This window comes from Scheffersomyces amazonensis (assembly GCF_036850825.1).
Source record: "Scheffersomyces amazonensis strain UFMG-HMD-26.3 chromosome Unknown RJT21scaffold_2, whole genome shotgun sequence".
NCBI lineage: Eukaryota > Fungi > Ascomycota > Pichiomycetes > Serinales > Debaryomycetaceae > Scheffersomyces > Scheffersomyces amazonensis.
In genome coordinates, this window is record NW_027042742.1 from 876,023 (window position 1) to 897,799 (window position 21,777).

The 21,777-nt window shown below is 29.2% G+C and overlaps 14 protein-coding genes across 14 annotated transcripts; 9 read left to right on the forward strand and 5 right to left on the reverse strand. All coding sequences in view use genetic code 12, as the record gives it.

Moving 5' to 3' along the window:
* Positions 1 to 2: 2 nt before the first annotated feature.
* On the reverse strand, positions 3 to 1,217 carry YHM2 (Yhm2p). Its single transcript, XM_064883714.1, has one exon. The coding sequence runs from the start codon at positions 986 to 988 to the stop codon at positions 80 to 82; it is 909 nt and encodes a 302-aa protein (XP_064739338.1). The 5' UTR covers positions 989 to 1,217; the 3' UTR covers positions 3 to 79.
* Positions 1,218 to 1,953: 736 nt separating this feature from the next.
* Positions 1,954 to 3,713, forward strand: SEC9 (Sec9p). Its single transcript, XM_064881107.1, has one exon. The coding sequence runs from the start codon at positions 2,084 to 2,086 to the stop codon at positions 3,515 to 3,517; it is 1,434 nt and encodes a 477-aa protein (XP_064739339.1). The 5' UTR covers positions 1,954 to 2,083; the 3' UTR covers positions 3,518 to 3,713.
* A 628-nt stretch (positions 3,714 to 4,341) lies between these two features.
* FAD2 (Fad2p) lies at positions 4,342 to 6,110 on the forward strand. The gene has a single exon (XM_064881108.1). The coding sequence runs from the start codon at positions 4,723 to 4,725 to the stop codon at positions 5,998 to 6,000; it is 1,278 nt and encodes a 425-aa protein (XP_064739340.1). The 5' UTR covers positions 4,342 to 4,722; the 3' UTR covers positions 6,001 to 6,110.
* On the reverse strand, positions 6,111 to 6,977 carry RJT21DRAFT_118666 (protein-S-isoprenylcysteine carboxyl O-methyltransferase). Its single transcript, XM_064881109.1, has one exon. The coding sequence runs from the start codon at positions 6,887 to 6,889 to the stop codon at positions 6,119 to 6,121; it is 771 nt and encodes a 256-aa protein (XP_064739341.1). The 5' UTR covers positions 6,890 to 6,977; the 3' UTR covers positions 6,111 to 6,118.
* A 218-nt stretch (positions 6,978 to 7,195) lies between these two features.
* On the forward strand, positions 7,196 to 7,774 carry RJT21DRAFT_73763 (uncharacterized protein; the record flags this gene model as incomplete). Its single annotated transcript, XM_064885210.1, has 1 exon — positions 7,196 to 7,774. A coding segment is annotated over one exon (579 nt), but the record flags the coding sequence as incomplete, so codon positions are not given.
* Positions 7,775 to 7,792: 18 nt separating this feature from the next.
* On the reverse strand, positions 7,793 to 8,323 carry ARC18 (Arc18p; the record flags this gene model as incomplete). Its single annotated transcript, XM_064885304.1, has 1 exon — positions 7,793 to 8,323. One exon carries the CDS (start codon positions 8,321 to 8,323, stop codon positions 7,793 to 7,795), a length of 531 nt encoding a protein of 176 aa, XP_064739343.1.
* Positions 8,324 to 9,014: 691 nt separating this feature from the next.
* Positions 9,015 to 11,524, forward strand: CDC20 (ubiquitin-protein transferase activating protein). The gene has a single exon (XM_064883715.1). It carries the CDS (start codon positions 9,287 to 9,289, stop codon positions 11,273 to 11,275), a length of 1,989 nt encoding a protein of 662 aa, XP_064739344.1. The 5' UTR covers positions 9,015 to 9,286; the 3' UTR covers positions 11,276 to 11,524.
* Positions 11,493 to 12,860, forward strand: RJT21DRAFT_118670 (uncharacterized protein). Its single transcript, XM_064881110.1, has one exon. The coding sequence runs from the start codon at positions 11,773 to 11,775 to the stop codon at positions 12,646 to 12,648; it is 876 nt and encodes a 291-aa protein (XP_064739345.1). The 5' UTR covers positions 11,493 to 11,772; the 3' UTR covers positions 12,649 to 12,860.
* A 349-nt stretch (positions 12,861 to 13,209) lies between these two features.
* YPT1 (Rab family GTPase) lies at positions 13,210 to 14,375 on the forward strand. The gene has a single exon (XM_064881111.1). The coding sequence runs from the start codon at positions 13,511 to 13,513 to the stop codon at positions 14,129 to 14,131; it is 621 nt and encodes a 206-aa protein (XP_064739346.1). The 5' UTR covers positions 13,210 to 13,510; the 3' UTR covers positions 14,132 to 14,375.
* On the reverse strand, positions 14,376 to 15,223 carry RJT21DRAFT_118672 (uncharacterized protein). Its single transcript, XM_064881112.1, has one exon. The coding sequence runs from the start codon at positions 14,934 to 14,936 to the stop codon at positions 14,385 to 14,387; it is 552 nt and encodes a 183-aa protein (XP_064739347.1). The 5' UTR covers positions 14,937 to 15,223; the 3' UTR covers positions 14,376 to 14,384.
* A 134-nt stretch (positions 15,224 to 15,357) lies between these two features.
* On the forward strand, positions 15,358 to 17,059 carry RPN3 (proteasome regulatory particle lid subunit). The gene has a single exon (XM_064881113.1). It carries the CDS (start codon positions 15,496 to 15,498, stop codon positions 16,978 to 16,980), a length of 1,485 nt encoding a protein of 494 aa, XP_064739348.1. The 5' UTR covers positions 15,358 to 15,495; the 3' UTR covers positions 16,981 to 17,059.
* An 18-nt stretch (positions 17,060 to 17,077) lies between these two features.
* On the forward strand, positions 17,078 to 19,035 carry MED17 (Med17p). The gene is made up of 2 exons (XM_064883718.1): positions 17,078 to 17,256; positions 17,348 to 19,035. Exons 1-2 carry the CDS (start codon positions 17,174 to 17,176, stop codon positions 19,011 to 19,013), a joined length of 1,749 nt encoding a protein of 582 aa, XP_064739349.1. The 5' UTR covers positions 17,078 to 17,173; the 3' UTR covers positions 19,014 to 19,035.
* On the reverse strand, positions 18,986 to 19,790 carry RJT21DRAFT_103220 (uncharacterized protein). Its single transcript, XM_064879764.1, has one exon. It carries the CDS (start codon positions 19,555 to 19,557, stop codon positions 19,057 to 19,059), a length of 501 nt encoding a protein of 166 aa, XP_064739350.1. The 5' UTR covers positions 19,558 to 19,790; the 3' UTR covers positions 18,986 to 19,056.
* Positions 19,656 to 21,718, forward strand: RJT21DRAFT_112559 (dolichyl-diphosphooligosaccharide-protein glycotransferase; the record flags this gene model as incomplete). The annotated part of the gene is made up of 3 exons (XM_064880092.1): positions 19,656 to 19,787; positions 20,562 to 20,726; positions 20,849 to 21,718. 3 exons carry the CDS (start codon positions 19,656 to 19,658, stop codon positions 21,716 to 21,718), a joined length of 1,167 nt encoding a protein of 388 aa, XP_064739351.1.
* Positions 21,719 to 21,777: the final 59 nt, after the last annotated feature.

The window sequence follows — 21,777 nt, forward strand, 5'->3', positions numbered from 1 at the left end:
TATAATAGCGGAGTATATTAAAAGTTAAGTATTGAATTGAATATGAAAATGAAATTAGTATAAATATAATAGAGGTAATTTAATGACCAGAACTACCATCAAGTTTCAACATTCTCTTAAAGATATCACCGAAAGCAACCATAAAAACAGTTTGCCAAACTCCTAAACCAATTCTTGGAGTAACACCTCTATATAAACCTTTAATACCATTATTTTTATAAATATAAGCAGCAGCACTTCCAACTCCTAATTTCTTTGGTCTATTTGGATCATCAGTTTTAGATTGCATTTCAACTCTAATAACTTCAATTGGTTGATTCCAAGCTGATAATCCACCACCAATAATTGAACCAATAACTTTATCAAGAGCTGATAATTTTTCTTTATCAGATTTACCTCTGAATTTACGAACACCTTCTTCAGCTAATCTTGAGAATCCAAATCTTGATCCCCAATTAGTCATCTGTCTAATTGCAACTGCATTAACACCTTTATTGATACCTCTTATACCTTCTTTTGCATAAATGGCTCTAAATACTTGCCAACTAGTTTGAGTTGGAGCACCAGATGAAGCTTGCTTATGTCTTGTGATTTCAACTGTTTTCATACAAGTACAGAAACCCATAGTAAGATAAGCTTGAGCTAAACCACCAGCAACACCACCTCCCATTCCAGATACAAAATTAGAAGCTCCAAGAGTTTTTAAATGATGTTGTGCTTCATTTGATACAAATAATAACACAGCACCTTTAGTTGAAGCTTCAATCCAAGCCCATGGAATTAAACCTTGATAAAATCCAAAAACACCTCCACGAGACCAAACAACTTTAATAGCTTGAAACATACTAAGGGAACGATTAGCTGCCATAGTAGTCTTAGTGACTTCTAATGGTTGACCTAAAGTTGTTACTTCAGCCATATTTAATCCAGCTCCTAATAAGATAGTAGAGAAATTGATTGGTTTCTTTTCAACTGTTTGACTTGCCATTTTGTAAAGTTTCTTCTATTATGTATATATGGTATATACTAACCTTCTCAATTGATAATTCTCTAAAGTGGTTGGAAATTTATATTGGTCGAGATTTTTCTAAAATTTTTTGATTTTGTTAGAGATTTAAAGCTTAATTATATTTCAGATGGATGAGATTGATGCTCGGTAAAATTAGGAATAGATTTTTCTATTTTAACCGTTTTATAAATTCAACTACACAATTGTTCAAAATATGACACGTCTTGCATACGGCTTTATCTATATGATTGCTAAATTTTATAATTATAACTATTTAGTATATACAAAGTTGTTATCAGAGAAATATAAATCCTTTTGATTTAGGCGCACTGAATCCCGTGTCTACGATAACATACTTTTCTCTATATTAATCATTATTATATCTTTTGTTTAAGTTTAGATTCACGTTAATTATAATTATTCAAAGTCTAATTGGTGTGAATTTATCCTATTGAAGATCAACTCCTTTCTTGTTGTTGATTGCTGTTCCCCACCATATGTTTTATTCGCTTCCGAGACAGGGAATGCACAAAAATGATTGAGTATCCATTTCTTCTTCGGAATGAGATTTTCAGTAAAATTTGCAACTAAATGCATCGGAAGAAATAGTAAACAATATGCAATAATTGTAATAGATAATAGAAATGTTTCTTTACAAGTATACCCCTCCCGCACTCCTCCATAAGATGTAATTCCTCTGATAACAGTCTAAAAAGTAAATAACTTCACATACCTTAGAGAGACATAGATCATTTTCGATTTACAATTCCCTCTATAATTTTAATCCTTAAAGGTATTTCAATGATACTTAGGATATCCAGTAATCATAAAGAAATCGAATAATTATTATTTTAAAATACTAAATGTAAGTTATTACTTCTTATCATAACATACTACACGTGCATAATGGCACCTGACATAATTTCCTATTTAGGAAACCGGTGTAACACAAACGAGGCAAAGAACAAAGCTGACCAGGACGACTACACCTAATCGTCAAAGTCGATGACTTACTAAAGTATCTAAGGATCATATTTACATTATAATCAGTTAAGTAATAGTATAAGAGAAGCTATGGGGATTCGAAACGTGTTTAAAAAGAAAGAACCAACCGAAGAAGAATTAAGGCAAACATTAGTCAATGCTGGAATCACGACTAAGAATACCAGCGGAGCAGGAATAGGTAGGCAAGAGAAATTTGGAGCTTTTAAAGGGTATGCTCAACAACGAGCGGCTGCTAAGCCTGGTTTAGCACCTGTGAATCCATATGCTAATATGAATACTGGTAGTAATCCAGGAGGTAATCCTTATGGTCAGCAAGGACAATCACAGACTCAAGGTGGTCAACCATATGGACAATCATCTGGAGTACAAGGACAAAATCCATACGGAGTTAATAAATCTAATTCTGCATCAAACCCTTATGGTGGTGGAAGTAATGGTAATGGTAATAGTAGTCCATATACTTCAAGTCCATATAGTTCTTCTAGTCGTGTTGGAAATAATAGTAGCCCTAGTCCATATAATACTGGAACTACTAGTTATTCTAATAATCATAATAGTAATAGTAATAATAGTGTACCATATAATCGACCATCTAGAATACAACCCAGAAGATCTGCTACTGGTGATGATGAATCAGTCTTAGACTTGAATGCTATGCCAAGTAATCATATACGTCCTGTTAAACCAAATCCTGCTAGAAGACCACAAAAGCATGATGAACTTGATTTGAATGCCGATCCGAATGAACTAGATTTAAATGCTGATCCTAATGAAGAAGATGATTTATACATTCCTGAAGAAGAACAAGTTAATTCAGAAGATGAAGAAATTGAAAGTATTAAACAGGACATTAGATTTGTGAAACAGGAATCAGTTCAAAGTACAAGAAATACATTAAGAATGGCTCAAGAAGCTGATTCTTCTGCTTCCAATACTTTGGGTATGTTAGGATCTCAATCAGAAAGATTATACAGTGCTGAACAAAATTTATTATTAATTGATACACAAACTAAGATTGCTGGAGAAAAAGTTAAAGAATTAGAAAGATTGAATCGTAGTATATTTGTTCCAGCATATGGGAATCCATTTAATAAGAAGGCTAGATTAAGACAACAAGAAGAAATGTTAAAGGCTAATAAAGAAAAAGAACATTATATGAGAGATCAAGCTAGAAGAGGAATGTATGAAAGTGAACAAAGATTAAAAGATGGTCTTAATGAAAAATCAGAATTATATCAATCATATAAGGGAGAAAAAGCATTAAAAGAAGCTAGTCAAAGATATCAATTTGAAAATGATAGTGAAGATGATGAAATGGAGATTGAATTAGATAATAATTTAAGTCAAATTGAACAATATACTAAAAAGATTAAGAATAAAGCTATGAAGATGGGAGAAGAAGTTGATAAACAAAATAGTAGATTAAAATTAATTGAAGAAAATGTTGATAAAGCTGATATTGATCTTCATATGAGTACTGCTAGAATTCTGAATATTCATTAAGGGGTTGCAGTCACGATGGTTTGGTCTCGTGATCTTATCAGATGAAAATTTCACTCTTATTTTTATTTTTTAGATGCATGGATGGCTTTACCTTTCCGCGGATTTGTTGGATATCTGATTAAATAAATACATACTTAGCTACTATTTTAATAAAGTAATCTAATATTTGAAGGTATTAAGTAAATTATAGAAGAGAAAAATTATATGGCTTAATGTAGTTAAGTTGCAATGGCTAAAGTAACCTTTCAATTATCGTAATATGTCAAAATCATAAGATTTTAAATGATTCGTACCCGTATGGCAAAACCCAAAAATTTTAAAGTTACACAAACCACAAAATCGTAAAAGCGTTGGCATTCATTTAATTATTTGTGGTTGGTTACTATACATGCCCTATGATTAGGTGGTTGATGGGATTTGAAATGGGGGTTATGGTATAGGGGTTTGAATATAATACAATCTACAATTTAAAAAGATTAGATGCAAATAATTAAGGTAACTAACCCCATATGAACCAATTAAATTAGTTCCCGAGGTCGTATAAAATTTAATCTAAATCATATTAACATAAAACTAAGACTACGAGTTTAAAGCGTCCCCCAATTCATTTATATTAGAAAACCGGAATGTCAATCCTGAACAAAAACATAGATCTTGCTCATAGTTAAGAAAATGTTTAAGGTCCTTTAAAAAACAATAAAAAAAAATATATATTAGGCCAAAAGGAGTTATTACCTCAAACAAAAATTAATTAAAACTGGCCATCCATCAAAGAAAAAAAGGAAAAATTTCTTTTTTGAAAAATTGTGCCAATCTGCGAACTACTATATCTATATATATATAGGGAATTAGGGGAGCAATTCTATTGTAGTGTGATTTCCATTGAATCAGACCTATAAGATTATTATCAACTTGAAATCTACCACATTCTCTTGTCTTGGTATCAAACCACCAAACTCTTTAACTTGTCAAATTTCATTTATTGTGTGTTGCTTGACATTTTTTTCACAACCATTCATCTATTAATCCACACGTTGTGCAACATTATCTTTTAACGATTTATACTTAAATTTGCAAATTTATTATATCTGCTTGTTTTTTTTATAATTTATTAGATATTCCTTTAGTTATTATTGTTTTATCATATTAGATCATTTCATTCATTTACAAATTTAGATTAGAAATAGAATAGAATTGTTTTTAAAATGTCTCAATCAACTGCTGCTTCAACTTCCCTTCAAGGATCTTTTTCATCCTCATCAACCATTCAAAAAAGAGGTAATGTAGCTACTTTATCAAATCCAACTAATCAAACTGGTTTAAAGGCTATTGATACTTATGGTAATGAATTCATTGTACCAGATTATTCAATTAAGGAAATTCTTAAGGCTATTCCAGCTCATTGTTATGAAAGAAGATTACTTGAATCTTTTTATTATGTATTCAGAGATATTGCTTGTATGGTAACTCTTGGTTATTTTGCCAATACTTATATTCCAACTTTATCAAATCAAACTGTTAGATTCTTTGCTTGGGCTGCTTATTCATGGACTATGGGTTTATTCGGAACTGGTATTTGGGTTTTAGCTCATGAATGTGGTCATCAAGCATTTTCTGATTATGGTTGGGTTAATGATACTGTTGGTTGGATTTTACACTCTTATTTACTTGTTCCATACTTTTCTTGGAAATATTCTCATTCAAAACATCATAAAGCAACTGGTCATCTTACTAGAGATATGGTTTTCGTTCCAAAAACTAAAGATCAATTTTTAGAATCAAGAGGTGCTCATGATTTAGAAGATTTATTGGCTGATTCTCCAATTTATACTTTACAATCCTTAGTTATTCAACAATTAGGTGGTTGGCTCGCTTATTTAGTCTCTGATGTTACTGGTCAAAAACATGAAGGTGTTTCTAAATTTTACACTAATCATTTTAATCCATCTTCAGTTATCTTTGAAAAGAGAGATTATTGGTTTATTATTCTTTCTGATATTGGTGTCTTAACTCAAATGTTCATTCTTTATACTTGGTACTCAAGATATGGTGCATTTAACTTGTTTGTTAACTACTTATTACCTTATGTTTTAGTTAATCATTGGTTAGTTTTCATCACTTTCTTACAACATTCTGATCCATCAATGCCTCATTATGAAGCTCATCAATGGAATTTTGCTAGAGGTGCTGCTGCCACTATTGATAGAGAATTTGGTTTTGTTGGAAAGCATATTTTCCATGATATTATTGAAACTCACGTTTTACATCATTACGTTTCAAGAATTCCATTCTATAATGCTAGAGAAGCTTCTGAAGCTATTAAGAAAGTTATGGGTATTCACTACAAACATACTGATGAAAACATGTGGGTTTCCTTATGGAAATCTGGTAGATGGTGTCAATATGTTGATGGTGACAATGGTGTTTTAATGTACAGAAATGTCAATGGCTTTGGGGTTGATCCTTTAAAAGAAAAGAAATAATTGAATAATCCTAAATCTTCATCTTTATGATGATACTTATTAATCTTGTTTTTACATAGTTTTTATAGTTTTATTAATTTAATTGCTATATATATACATAGTTATTATACTGATCTGTTTATATAAATGGTATCCCACTAGATTTTACTCGATCTTTATAGTTAACATAAGACATCTTATAAAATTTAATTAAGTAGATCTCTTCAAATTGAATTCTTTCATCAAAGAAATTCCAAAGTTTATAAATACCTCCAATTAAAATGATCCAATTACCAAGAAATACTTGTAATCCCACAAACCACCAGAAGAATCCACAATATGATGGATGACGAATCCAACCATATATACCTTTAGTAACTAATTGTTGACGATATGATTCTTTTCTTTGTATATAATGATTAAATGATTCTTGAGCTGTATACATTGCTAAACTTCTCATAATTTGACCAAATAAAGTAATAATTATACCAATAATCCATGTAAGTTTAGGAGTAGATATATAAGAATGAATAATGTATTCAATAATAGAAATAACTACTACTAAATTCATATCTTCATCTTCAAGAATAAATGAATCATCATCAACCAGACTATTATTAAATAATACTGTATTAATAAATTCAAGACTATGAAAGATACATATAAATAAAAAATAAACATTTAATCTTACAATAGATTCATATTGATGTATATCTCTATAACTTATATATATCAAACTAAATAAATTTAAGGTGAAAAATACACCTAATGCAAATGATTTACCCATAACTTTAAGAAGATTAACATGCTTTGGATTATATTGAGCATATTTCTCGGGATTAAGGTCTTTATTGGGTGATATAGTCCCTCTCCCTCTACTATTGTCGTTATCGTTATCCTCACTATTCATCTCATATTTAAACTAACTTCTTAGTTGGAGGTATATGATTTATCGATTATAGATCATGAAAAATTCAAGTTAAGGTACAGAAAAAATAGTGCAATTAATTTTTGTACAATTAAATTTTTGTATGCAATATCAGATCATTACATTTTTGTAATTAATAGAAGGAAATTCCCCCATGATATGACTTACAATCCTAAGTATAATTCTTTGATTGAATTGTACGTTGTCTCCTTTGGCTTGGGTATTTTATCCACTAGTATTATTATATCATTATTCATAGTTCATTCACGATATACTCCACTATGTATATATTTACTTTCATTAATAACTTATTTCATCCTTGAATTCTGTAATACTTATAGATATCAAACTTCTAAAGTTACATCCCGATCCTTTTTAATTTATGGAAATAAGGGAAATTTTGAGTTTTGGTTATGTCAATTATTCACCATTTGTGAATTCTTAATTGAATTAAAGAGATCATTTGGGTTTGAAACATATGTACCACCAGAATTCATCAATAGTATCATAAGGATAATTGGATTTTGTATGATTATATTGGGTCTATATATTAGATCTTTGGCTATGAAGACATGCGGAGAATCATTTAGTCATTATATCCATACAGATGATAATAACCAACCTAAACTAATTACCCATGGCATATACGCATATTTAAGACACCCTAGTTATTTTGGATTTTGGTGGTTCTCAATTGGAATTCAAGTGTTTCTTAGAAATCCTATAAGTTTAGTACTATCGATTATTGTTCTACGATCTTTCTTTACAACTCGAATTAAATTCGAAGAATATTTCTTAATTCAAAAAATTTTCGGTATTGATTATATAAAATACAAACAAAGGGTCGGAATTTGGATCCCCCTTGTTAAAGATCCAATAATTTATCTATAAACTTTTATTCATAAATCTTCTCTTTGTGAATGCCAACCAATGTTTAGATGGACTAGTTTCATCATCCTTATAAATTCTTGTTAATAATCTATCTGCTAATTCTTGTCTGAATTGTTGTAAATAACTTCTTAATAAATCACTTTCATTCTTATTAGATGCTCCTTGATATAATGCATTCAATGGGAATCCAACATCTCCTGGTAAACTAAAACTATCTAAAGCTAAATTATTTAAGATTCTAACGGCTTCTTTATAATTGGTAGTCTTAGATAATTTATTTAAACAATCACTAACAAATAAAATTCCATAAATTAATAATCTATCAGAATTACTCTTAATTTCGAAATTCTTAAAGAATGAATTGGCTCGGAATAAATCCAATGTTTCTTCAATTATATCATATTCTTGTTGAGGTGGATAAGCTGGACCTCTGAATTTAGTATGGATTGGTAAAAGAATCAAATTACCAATGACTCTACTATCTGCTGCTTCAGCATTAACAAATGTGGAATTAAATGCTGGCATGTTACGTATATATATTGGAAAGTTTCAGTTTTTCAATTGATTAATGATAACTATCTATCCAGTAATACTGATGGCTGTGGGTGACAGAGTGAGACTTTCCACCTTGTTGATAATGTCGCAGTAGTTTGGGAGTGGTCTATGTCGTACCTCCCTTGAATTCGCGACATTTGATATCTCCGCAAAAAAAAAGATCCCTTCAAGGTTACAAGCTAAAGTATAAGAGTGTATTTGTAGTCAAGAAGAAATAGAGCACAGTTAGTATGAATTCACTTGGTTTACAACGCTGTATTTTAACGAGCAATGTCTTGTACGTTTTGATTGTAGATTATTTGTATCTACAACGGTTTTTCTTGTTTATTTTCGTATTTATTTTCTTGTTTATTTATTTATTTATTTATATTTATTCTAACGATACTTAAAGTAAATTATTCTGTTCGTCTGATATCCAATCGTATTTATATGACCTCTTCAAATTTAACTACTTATATCGTCATCGGTTGTAAATATACATTTGTTCAATAAAATTTGATGTTCTCATTAAACTGCAAAATTAAGATCAATTTTTAATCACTTTACCGCATTAGGCAAAATGTAAATAAGCAACAGCCGCCGTCAAAAAAAATTAACTAAGGCATATAATTTGGAGCCATCCTAAAAGGGAATATTAATTACATATTTGAAATTTCAATTTAGAAATTTCCCTTTGTGGACTGGACCATTGATGAGAAAGAGACCAGATCAGTAAATTAGTGGTCGAACCTTAGAGAGGTGTGATAAACTGCTCTAACAAATCCTATTAAGTTAAGTTTTCTTTCTTTTAGCGCAATTGATTAAATCATACCTAAACTTGCATATTACTAGGTGTGATAGACCTCATACAATCAATTACTTAGTCCTGAAATCATCAGTTTATTCAATTGTTCATGTATTATAACTTAGCATAAATCTTCATAAATCATACAAATGTCATCACTATTCTTTGAATCTCCAACTTCAAAGAAAATAGAACCATTAACCAATATCGAAAATAATGAAGCACAGCTAAATCTTGATGTCTTAAGGTCAGCCAATAAAAAGAGAACCCACCAGCAAGAGTCTCCAACATCAAACTTGTCTGCCTCTAATCAACCAACTTTATCACCAAGTAAACGATTATACCTACAAAGTATGAGTCCAAACGTTACAAATAAGACAATATATTTACAACCATCTAGAAGCTCTAATCCGAAGACTAATATAATGAAGAGTAATCATAAACCAAGTTCTAGTTCAATTGGATCAGTACTTGCTGGAAGTTCTTCCTCATCATCATCATCTTCCACATCCACTTCTTCATCTTCGGCAGCAAATTCAAAAGATCCAACCAAATCTAGATTTGTTAGACCACCATTATTAAAACCATTATCAATGCCATCAAATTTAAGATCCAAATCTTCTACAGGATCATTTTCTAGAAACTCTATTTCTCCTTCTAGAAAATTAAGAAGAACCAACTCTTTAATTAGCCAAGGAGGTTCATCATCATTTTCAGAAAATCAACAGCAATCTTCTACAACTTCTTCTGATAGATTTATTCCTTCACGTCATAATTCCACTTGTGGGAAACTAGAATCTTCCATGATGACTATTAATTTAAATCCTAATTCATCCCCTCAAAGTCATATAAAGGCACAAACTTCTAAAATTTATCAACATCATGTAGCAGAAGCTTGTGGAATTGAAATGAATTCAAGAATTTTAATGTATCAACCATTACCACCAGAAAGAAAGAAACCTATTAACTTATTTAATCATATCTCAGGTAACAATTCCAATTTAAAATCCAAATTACTTACAAAATCAAGTCTAAGACCAGCCATTGCATCTGCTAGAGCAAGTAAAATTCCTACTGCTCCTGAGAGAGTATTAGATGCTCCTGGATTTGTAGATGATTTTTATTTGAATTTGTTAGCTTGGTCTCTGACAAATTTACTTGCCATAGGATTGGAAGATGCAGTTTATATTTGGAATGCATCTACTGGTTCAGTAGGGATATTATGTGAATTACCTAATAAAACATTAGTAACGTCATTAAGATGGTCTGATGATGGATCATATATATCTATTGGTAAAGAAGATGGATTAATAGAAATTTGGGATATTGAATCAAATACTAAATTAAGAACTTTAAATTGTGATAATCATCAAACAAGAATAGCATGTCAAAGTTGGAATAATCATATGTTAACTTCCGGATCTAGAATAGGAAATATTTATCATTCAGACGTCAGATCACCCCAACAAATAACGAGTAAAGCTGAAAATATTCATACTGCTGAAGTTTGTGGAATAGAATATAGATCAGATGGTATACAATTTGCTAGTGGTGGAAATGATAATCTTGTTAGTATTTGGGACGTAAGACAAAGTCATTCATCTTCTACTGCTCAACCATTATTTACAAAGACTAATCATAAAGCTGCTGTTAAAGCATTATCTTGGTGTCCTTATCAATCATCATTGTTGGCAACTGGAGGTGGATCTACTGATAAAACTATAAATTTCTGGAATACCACTACAGGAGCAAGAGTCAATACTATTGAGACTGGATCACAAATCAGTTCTTTAAATTGGGGATATGCCAATGGGATTGGACTTGAAATAGTAGCTACTCATGGATATCCTACTAATAATGTTACACTTTATAATTATCCAACTTTACAGAAAACTGGAGAAATTGTACAGGCTCATGATTCTAGAATTTTAAATGGATGCTTAAGTCCAGATAATTTAACTTTAGCTACAGTAGCAGGAGATGAGAATTTAAAATTTTGGTCATTATTTGATTTATATAAAAATAATAGATCGGGTATTAATGATGGAAGAATTAATGATGATTATGATAATGAAGAGAGTGATTTAATAGGTAATGATGATACTAAGACTATTAGAAAGATGATGAGCTTCCGATAACCACCACCACTAAAAAAAAAAAGAGAATTTGCATCCATATTAGCATTTGCATCAAAAGGCATAATATCATGGTATTAATTATAACTATGATTTAATTTATTTCTTTAAAATAAAAGTTGACGATTTTTCATATAGACTCTTTGCAATTTATAATAACTCTTTATAAAAATATATTTATATACCATTTACGATTTTGCAATAATATGCAGCCTATATGGTCGCATGATCATTAGTTTTGGGTTGCCGCAATTTTTTTAGTACAAGAGAAAACTGTTGGAAACAAAATTGTTGGAGGTCCTCTGAAAAAAAGTGAAAGGTGGAGGAGGCGCGAGAGAGAGTCCGGAAAATGCGATAAGTGTTTACGTGAGCCCTTCCGTAAATTAATAACACTAATACTTTCATTTTTAATAGAGTCGAGGACCACATCTTCAATTTATAATCACATTACTGTGTGACTCCATTCAAGTTCAATTAGACATTAATAGACTGTATACACTATGTCCTTTATAACATCTTTAATTCCTGTATTAACTGAAGATCCATTCTTAAAATATCGGCCATTCCCTGCCGAACCAGCCAATTATTTCGAAGCTCATTGGCATGAAGCAATTGTTTCATTTTTATTCTATACAATTGCTCAACAAGTCTCCAAACCTATATCCGCTCATTACTTTGGTAAGACTTATACTTCATTAAAATATAAAACCAAAGTAAATTTTGATATTCATGTTGTATCTATGGTTCAATGTTTTATTTCAATTTCTTTATTATTACCTATGTGGAATCATTCTCATTGGCAAAATAGAGTTAATGATCCATTAAATTCTGTGGTTGGTTATACTCCTTATGGTGGATTAGTTGCATCTTTAACATTAGGATATTTCCTTTGGGATTTAATGGTTTGTTTAGTACATTTTGATATCTTTGGAATTGGATTTCTTTTCCATGGATTTGCTGCAGCATTTGTTTTTGGAGGTTCTTTACGTCCATTCTGTAATCCATGGATTCCTGCTTTTCTTTTATTTGAATTATCTACTCCATTTGTCAATATTAATTGGTTTGCTTCAAGATTACCAGCAGGAACTTTTAATGAAACATTTATCCTTTTTAATGGTCTTGCCCTTATAATAACATTTTTTTCTGTTAGAATTTTATGGGGTTTATATGCTGTGTCATTATTAGCTAATGATATGTTCCAAGTATGGAATCAAATTCCTTCATTTTTAGCAGTAACAGTTCTCGCACTTAATGCATCATTAGACTTTTTAAATATCTTTTGGTTCCAAAAGATGATAGCTATTGCTAGAAAGAAACTTGGAGGTAAAGAATCTACTAAGGAAGCAGTTAAAGAAGTTGCAAATAAAATTGATTAAGGGATCATTTTACCTTATTTTATTAATACTACTATATATTTACGAATCATAAAAGTCATTAAAAAGTGTATTGGTTGACTAAACAACTCATTACAATAATCACATATATTAATTAACTACTTTTATATATATAGTCAATAGTTACTCTAACAATTTATGAAAATTAATTATTAGTAGTAGTAGTAGTAGTAGTAGTAGTAGTAGTAGTAGTAAGTAAGGTGGATTCGTTACGAGTCGTGTGCTTGGTTCAAATGTCCTCCTAAATTTTTTAACACGCAGAAACAAACTAGTGTCAGCCAAAACGAAGCTATACACAGTCGTTAAGTAGTCTTTCATTATTCTGTTCTTATTATCTATTAGTTAATATATCTTCACGTCTTAGTAGTGATATAGACGAGCATAAATACAATCATCTTGCCGAAATATCAGCCAGTTCATTTTGTATTTGATTAACATCCTTCCTATCGGTAATCCCTATCTTCCTCCAATCTTAGTGTGAAATTACTGATTTATTATCATTTTCATTCTGTTTGATTAGATTGATTCAACTGTTTATTTATATATATATATATATATATATATAATATTATAATAGTATAATATTGTTGTAAAACTATTTTCATTATAGTCACTTCAGTATATATCAGTTCAATTCCAATTCCAAACCTTTGCTCCCATTGTTTTCAATTAATTAATTAATTAATATAATTATTAATTTATTTATACTGCATTAGTCTTTAGACTGTTCTTAACTTTTGATTAACTTCATAGATAGACTTATTGATTTTATCTATATTGAAATTTCAAAGGTATCATCCTCATATAGATTCCACAACTTCGCACATAATAAAGTTATACAAAGATGAATAACGAATACGATTACTTATTTAAATTATTATTAATTGGTGATTCTGGTGTTGGTAAATCTTGTTTATTATTAAGATTTGCTGATGACAATTATACTCCAGATTATATTTCAACTATTGGTGTTGATTTTAAAATCAGAACCATCGATTTAGATGGTAAAACAATTAAATTACAAATTTGGGATACTGCTGGTCAAGAAAGATTTAGAACCATTACTTCTTCTTATTATCGTGGTGCTCATGGTATAATCATTGTTTATGATGTAACTGATCAAGAATCTTTTAATAATGTTAAACAATGGTTACAAGAAATTGATCGTTATGCCACTGGTGGAGTGATGAAATTATTGGTTGGTAATAAAGCTGATTTATCAGATAAAAAAATTGTTGAATATACTGCTGCTAAAGAATTTGCTGATGCTTTAGATATCCCATTTTTAGAAACTTCTGCTCTTTCTTCAACCAATGTTGAACAAGCTTTCTTCACTATGGCCAGACAAATTAAAGCTCAAATGACTAATAATAGTGGTGCTAACAATTCTTATAATTCTGGTAAAGCAAATGTTAACTTGAAGGGTCAAACTTTGGCTCAAGATCAAAATAGTTCATGTTGTTAGATTATTATAGGTTCTATTTTCTTTGCTATTGCCATTTGTTTTTTTTTTTCACTATGATTATTCCTTTTATTCTTATTGATAGTGGTTATTTAGAGTAACTAATTCGAATTTGAATTCGATTTAGACTATCACTATAATCTCAATCTCTAGTTTTTTATAATTTGATTCTTATTTTATTTTTATTGTCTTTGTTATTTGGGCCTAAATAAGATTAAACTAATATATTAGTACCTTTTCAGTAAATACTTGAAAATTAACGTAAAATATAAATATAATATTGAACGTAAAGATATCCAGCTCCATCTCTTTCAAATCTACCTTTACCAATAAAGTTTTCATCAAGAACCCATTTAAACTTTTCTTCAACTCCATCACTAAGTCTAAAACGTGGATTACATGTGACATAACCATCTTCAATTTCTGCATGCTTTGCAGCACCAGTGAGAACATTTGTACTTACAGGTAATGTCCTAACTACACCTGGATAAGTAATATAAACTCCAGCTCCATTGGCTGTACTACCATATAATTTACAATCTAAATGTGTTACATTTCTTGAAGTTGTTCCAACTAAATCATCAAAACCAGTAATATCTTTAACATCAAATTCTAAACCTAAATCATTCTTAACAGTAACGACTTCACCATTAACAACTCGAGCTAAAGTTAAACTTGAATCAGTAGCTTTATTTGCAAGTACTGGAATAGCTTCTTCAACTCTTAAATTAAAAACAAAAACAGGTACTAATTTAGGAGTAGATGGTAAGGCAGGGAAAATAGATTTATCTAATGGAGGTAAAGACATATTTAAATATCAATTGAGTTTCGGACTTAAATAAAGAGGTATTTTATTAAGTTTTTACTTCCAAGGAATTTGCCGATTTATATAGTTTTTCAATTTTTGGGGTAAACCCTTATAGGGGTCGCGAAGTTAAGGACTAATATATCCTCCAATTTTACGAATATTGTCTAAAAAAGATATTGTATATTTCAAGGCAGTGCATTCACATTTACTGTTGCTTTGACACTTGCCGATAATCCCATACTCTATCCGAATATCATCCGTATTTAATAGGTATCGGTTGTTTTCTGACACACTATTCGCTTAGTGGGGCTCGTGATGCACCTTACACTATAAAATAAAATAAGTTATTATACGAAGAATTGTGCGCAAGGTATACATGTGCGGCCCTGTAGTATATTGCCTATTTAGGAAGTCAACGATCCTAATGGTGGCAATAGTCCGCGAGACAATTGAACCAAAATTGACATTGACATTTCTGAGAGTCGCTTACTCACAAATATTTCAATTTCAATTTAAATTTCAATTTCAATCATTCGTATAGATATTTGTAGATTTCAGAATGACAGAGACAGAAAAGGAAACATCTACCAAGACAATTACCAAAGAAGTGGATGAACAATCTCCTGAATCCATAGTGAAGGAGATTGAACAATCATTTTCATTGATTTCCAAAACAGCATCAAGTTTCGATAATCGTTATATCACCAAAGTATTTCGTGATTTAGGACCATTAAGACGGAAATTAACCAAACCAATTCTTGTCACTATCATCAATAAATTATATCCAGATTCTCATTCAAATAAACAATACCTTATTGAAGTATTAGATGGAATTAACAGTGATAGTGGAGAAACCAAAATGGAAATTGATCATGAAAATAATGATGATATTGAAGTTGATGTTGATGAAGATATTCTTATTCCAGAAGTAGAATTATATGTTCATCTATTAGTTCAAGTATTTCTTTTAGATCAAAATCAATTGGAAAAATTGAATACTTTAAATGATAATATTATTCAATTAATGAAATTATATAATAAAAGATCTTTGGATTTTATTGAAGCTAAAATATGGTTTTATATTGCTAGAACCAAAGAATTACTTGAAGATTTACATACAATTCGTACAGAATTATTGAATAGTTTAAGAACTGCTACTTTAAGGCATGATACTGAAACTACCTCATCGATAATAACTTTATTATTAAGAAATTATTTATTGACTCATGATATTAATCAAGCATCAAATTTAGTTGAAAAGACCATTTTCCCAGAAAATGCTAGTAATGCATTAGCTGCTAGATATTATTATTATTTAGCAAGAATTAGTGCTATTCAATTGGATTATTCTACAGCTCATGAATATGTTATTGCAGCTATTAGAAAAGCTCCTCAAACTAATTTAGCTAATGGATTTATTCAAAGTGCTACTAAATTAAGTATAATCATTGAATTATTAACAGGTGATATACCTGAATTGAAAACTTTTAAAAAGAATGAAATTGGAAATTATGAACCTTACTTTTATGTTACAAAAGCTGTTAAACTTGGTGATTTAAATTTATTTAGTAAAGTTGTTAATCAATATGAAGAATTATTTAAAAAGGATGATAATTTTACATTAGTATTAAGATTACGTCAAAATGTAATTAAAACAGGTATTAGAATTATATCATTATCATATTCAAAGATTTCTTTAAAAGATATTTGTATAAAATTACATTTAGATTCAGAAGAACTGACTGAATATATAGTTTCAAAAGCTATTAGAGATGGAGTTATAGAAGCAAGTATAAATCATCAAAAGGGATTTATGCAATCTAAAGAATTATTAGATATTTATTCAACTAAATTACCTCAATCTGAATTTGATCAAAGAATTAATTTTTGTTTACAATTAAGAAATGATAGTGTTAAATCTATGAGATATCCAAGTGATAATGATAATAAATCAGAACTTAATGGTAAATCAGATTCAAAAGGTGATGAAATTGACCTTATAAGAGCCATTGAAGATGGTGATTTAGATGATTTCATGGATTAGTTAAAATTAATTAATATATTTAGCATCCTCTACTATATATATATAGAATAATACAAAATATAAAAAATTGTCTTGTTCGCAGCATTAATATTTTTCGGTAGTCCGAGTACAGGAGTCTCGAAATGGAAATATTTCACTTTTTGATGTTTATGCCAAATTACGGTTATTCACTATACACTTACACCACTAAATAATGACTGAAAATGGAGGATTCCGAATAGAGCTTGATCCAGATAACTATGGAAGTGGGTATAAGGATCCATTCATTCAAGATGAGTATGTATATATATATATTTTTATGTACTATGTACTATGTACTATGTACTATGATAATGTGTGGAGATTAACTAACAAATTAATAATATAGAGATAAACTATCATTAGCCGATTTAATCCCAAGAATATTGATAGAACGTAAATCATTCTTAAATGTAACAGAAGATAATTTAAGGGAAGAAATTGAAAATGGTGAACATATACATAATGAAGACCAATCAGATGCAGTTAGTCGTATAGATAGTACTGAGTCTGACATAAATGAACAACCTCAACAACAACAAGAGAATCCTACTGAAACTTTCCAATCTCAAAAGATATCACTTCAAAAGAATATTAATTCTGCAGTAAATGAAACTTCATTATCATTAGATTTTGTTTCCTTATTACTTTCAGCTGTTAAACCAAGTTTAGCAAAATCAACTATATCTCCTCATTTACAGAAAAATGTTCCTATTGGTTCATTGAATTCAGATAGATTAATACCTAATGATGAAGAAGATGAAACTAATCAAAATAACAAAGATACCCTTTCTGGAGTAGGACTGGCATGGAAACTTCAATCATTAAATAAAATTACTAATTTATTCAGAGATGCTAGTATTAATTTGAATGAACAAGTATTAAAAGAGAGAAGGTATTGGAATATGATTAATTTAGTACTTTCCAATGATGAAGCATTATTTAAAACAAGAGATCCTATAAATAATGCAAGAGCTATAGGGGTTAAATATGGATATGGAGATTCCGGATCTAGTTTCCATGATAGAGGTTTAGCTATATTAAGAAAAGATAATATATCTGGAGAAGTTTCATTTCATCCCTTATCAAATATATCAAATAAATTAACTGAAAAATCATTCAAATTTATTCGAGTTAAGATATTAAGTGAAATAGATGGAGATTTTATGTTAACGGGTCAATCAACATTTGAAAATGAATTTAATAGTAGTAATACAAAGTTAATTAATGATATTGAAAAGGCTAGATATTTTTTATTTGAAGAAGATTTATTCTATCAATTGACTCGTGAAGCTAAAACTTTAATTAATTATAATGTATCTATTATTAGTAATAAGATAATAATTGAAATTAATCATGAAATAATTGAAATTGAATCAGTAACTTATGATGAAAATAATGAAGATATACTTAATAATTATTATCAAAATATTAATACTTATTCATCAATTAATAATAAGAAATGTCAATTAATTTTAATATATTTAAATTTAATGTTATGTTGTTATTTTAAATATAATTTAAAATTAAAACAAAAGATCCCTACAGCATTAAGTAAATTCAAAAGATCAAATACTCATCCATTAATATTACGTCCATTACTTGGAAATATAAGGCATGAATTAAATCTTTGTAATATGCAAGAAATAATTGATAATTTATTAAAACGATTTAAAGATGAAATAGAATTCAAAGTTAATGAAGTTGGTAAATTTGTTAACCTTAATAAGAAACCAGTAGAAAATCCATTCCAAAAATCTATTGAAAAACCAGTATCAGAATTTAAATTAATATTAAATAATAAAAAGAATAATAATTATTTAAAGATTGATGTACAATTAACTACCAATGAAATCTTTGTTAATTTAATAATTAATTTAAATATCATTAGATATAAAAATGCTCAAGATTTTAATAATAATTTAAATGGTGTTAATGTACTACAAATTAGTTTTAATGATTTTAATGAAATTGAAGAATGTTTAGAATGGACTATTTTAAACTTTGTTAATTAAATATTTACATATATATATATTATATACATTATATACATTTTAACTAATCATTTTCTACAACTATGACTTGATCATCTTGAGCTTGACGGATAGCATCAGCATTCTCTTCAATATACTTTTTAACTCGATAATACTTTTCATCTCTTAAATTATTATAAATCAAAAAGTTAATCCAAATTTCGAAAAATGAAAATGTAAATATTAATCCATTACTTATAATTGAATCCTTAAAGAAATATGTATATGATGCAATACCAAAGGCTATTGATAATCTGATAGGTACTAAAGATTCAAAATAATCTAAATTATTAGCAATTAAAGGTACAACATCAGATAATGCTAATGAACCAAAAGTAATAGCTAATAATCCTAATAATGGATTATTAGAATCAAGTCTAACAAATGGAAGTTCCATGGCTTGACCTAAAATAACTACAAAACCAATAGTACTAAGAAATTCAGGATCCTTAACCAAATAAAATGAAATGGTTAAAAGAAATATAACTCGTCCATAAAGTAATGATTTGGCGGTAAGAAACTGCATGATATTATTATATGTACTTCAACTTATTCACTAATTATCTTGTCTAACCTCTTGAGATCAAATTGGAATATAATGAAATATTTCAGATCGCTAAAAACATGCAATTTTTCGTGTCGGAATATTTACAGTTTAAAGGGTTGCAAAAAAGTTCGCCCCTTCAAAACTACTTCTTTACCTCTTTTATGGCGTTAATTCTATTAGCTCTTTTCTTTATCAATCGATTACAAAAGGTAGAGGAATCATCTATTAGTAGTCATAGTTAAATCAATCTTTGTAAATATATATGGAAAATAGTGATAAATTTCGCTTCAGATTTAAAGAAAATCATTCAACTAAAAGAAGCAAAAGCTCAAGGAGAATCCCAAGGGTCGGTACGGGATTCAGACATCAAACTAGAAATTTAATTTCTGATAGAGTGGGAAAGACTGGTTGGGCTTTAAGTTCAAAAGCAACTCAAACTTGGGGTGATTCGAATATCATTACGTATGTACTTAGTTCATTTATTTCTTCAATTGATCTGTCTTCAGTTTAACTAACATATTTCTAGGTATTTTCTCTCAATTTATAATTACTTAAAGCCATTAGTATCTATTGTTATTAAAGTTTTACTGAGTAGACTAGTTACTGTTCCAGTAAGTATTTATATTAACGATACCATATTAGCATCATTAAATACTAACAGAAATAGATTTTAATCATTCTTTTTTCACCTGTGGTTCTTATCGTTTTTCTTGTACTCACAGCAATGTTTGGTGTATCAACAGCAACTATCGCCTTATTCACCATAACTTCATTAGCAACTTTCTTTGTTATTAGTAAGTATTTATCAAAAGAATATCGACTAATTCTATCTACAAAAACTAACTATTTATTTAAAACTTTTAGCATTTGTAGCAATACCTGCATTTTTTATAGCAGCAATTTCGGGTGCTGTAGTTTATGTATTCTATACAATAACTGATGGTTATAACTCACCACATCCAAAACTTTTGCAATTGCAACAGAATTTGAGACGTAAATTATTTGGAAAAAGGCAAGAGACAAATGATCAATGGTATCAAGTTATTTCAGAAAATTCAGAAAAAGCACTGGAAGTTGATTTACACTCAGGTACAGGTCCATTAGTGACTTCCTTTATCCTAAATGATGATGATTTACCTCCTAGTCCGGTGGTAGTTTAACTCCCATACTAAGAGGAAAATACCTGCATAGTAAAATTATGCCTTTGTCTTTTGATTTAAGTGTTGTTGATGTGCGTAGCTTTTGAAAAATTAAAACTTCGACCACGTAGAGGCACGATTGGACATTATATTCCATTATATTACAATCAACGAGAATGAAGTTGTTAATACTTGTTGCTTTTGTTCAATTGTTGAGCTTGACTCTCGGGTTTACCATTTCTAGTGGATCAGTTTCAGTTAATCAAAAAAAAGTTGAGTTCGGGGAATTCAATACTCAAGAAATTAAGCAATTATCAAGTGAAAATCTCAAAGATAAAATTGAAATAAAACTTCAATTAGCTGACAAAGTAGAGGCTGTTCCTCATCAATTATTAATTGCTATATCAAGTGCTGAAAATTATGCTTTAGCTTCTCATTATACCCCTACATATAAAAAGGGAGAAATTAAGGTTACAATACCTGTTGCCAAACTTCCTGAAGTATTAAAGATTCAAGATAAATTATTCATAAGTGTTATTATCGCTGATTCTTCTGCTCAATTATATAAAAATTTAGTGGAATTCATTCCTGGTGGAGAATTAAAGTCAGCTAATAAATATAAAGAAGTTCCAAGAATTGGTCTTAAACCTGAAATTCATCATACTTTTAATTCTGATCCTAAAACAGTTAATCCAATTATTCCAATTGGATTTATTGGTGTTGCCGTTGTTTTATTCTTAGCATTAGTTTTCTCATGGGTTGGTTTTATTGGTAAAGATTTATATGGTACTTTAAAATTTACTTCAGCAGGTCAATTATTTTATAATATTTCATTTTTATTATCATTAGTTGGATTTGAATTAAATTTTACTAAATATTATTTAGGTCAAAATATCTTTACTACTTTATTTACAAGTTTCCTTTGTGGTATTGCTAGTATCTACTTTGGTTCCAGAGTCTTAAGACATTTGGCACATGGTAGACATATTGGTAGATCTTAAATAAAGAAAATCAAAATGATGGTAACATCTTTATAGTATTATTATACACATTGAATATA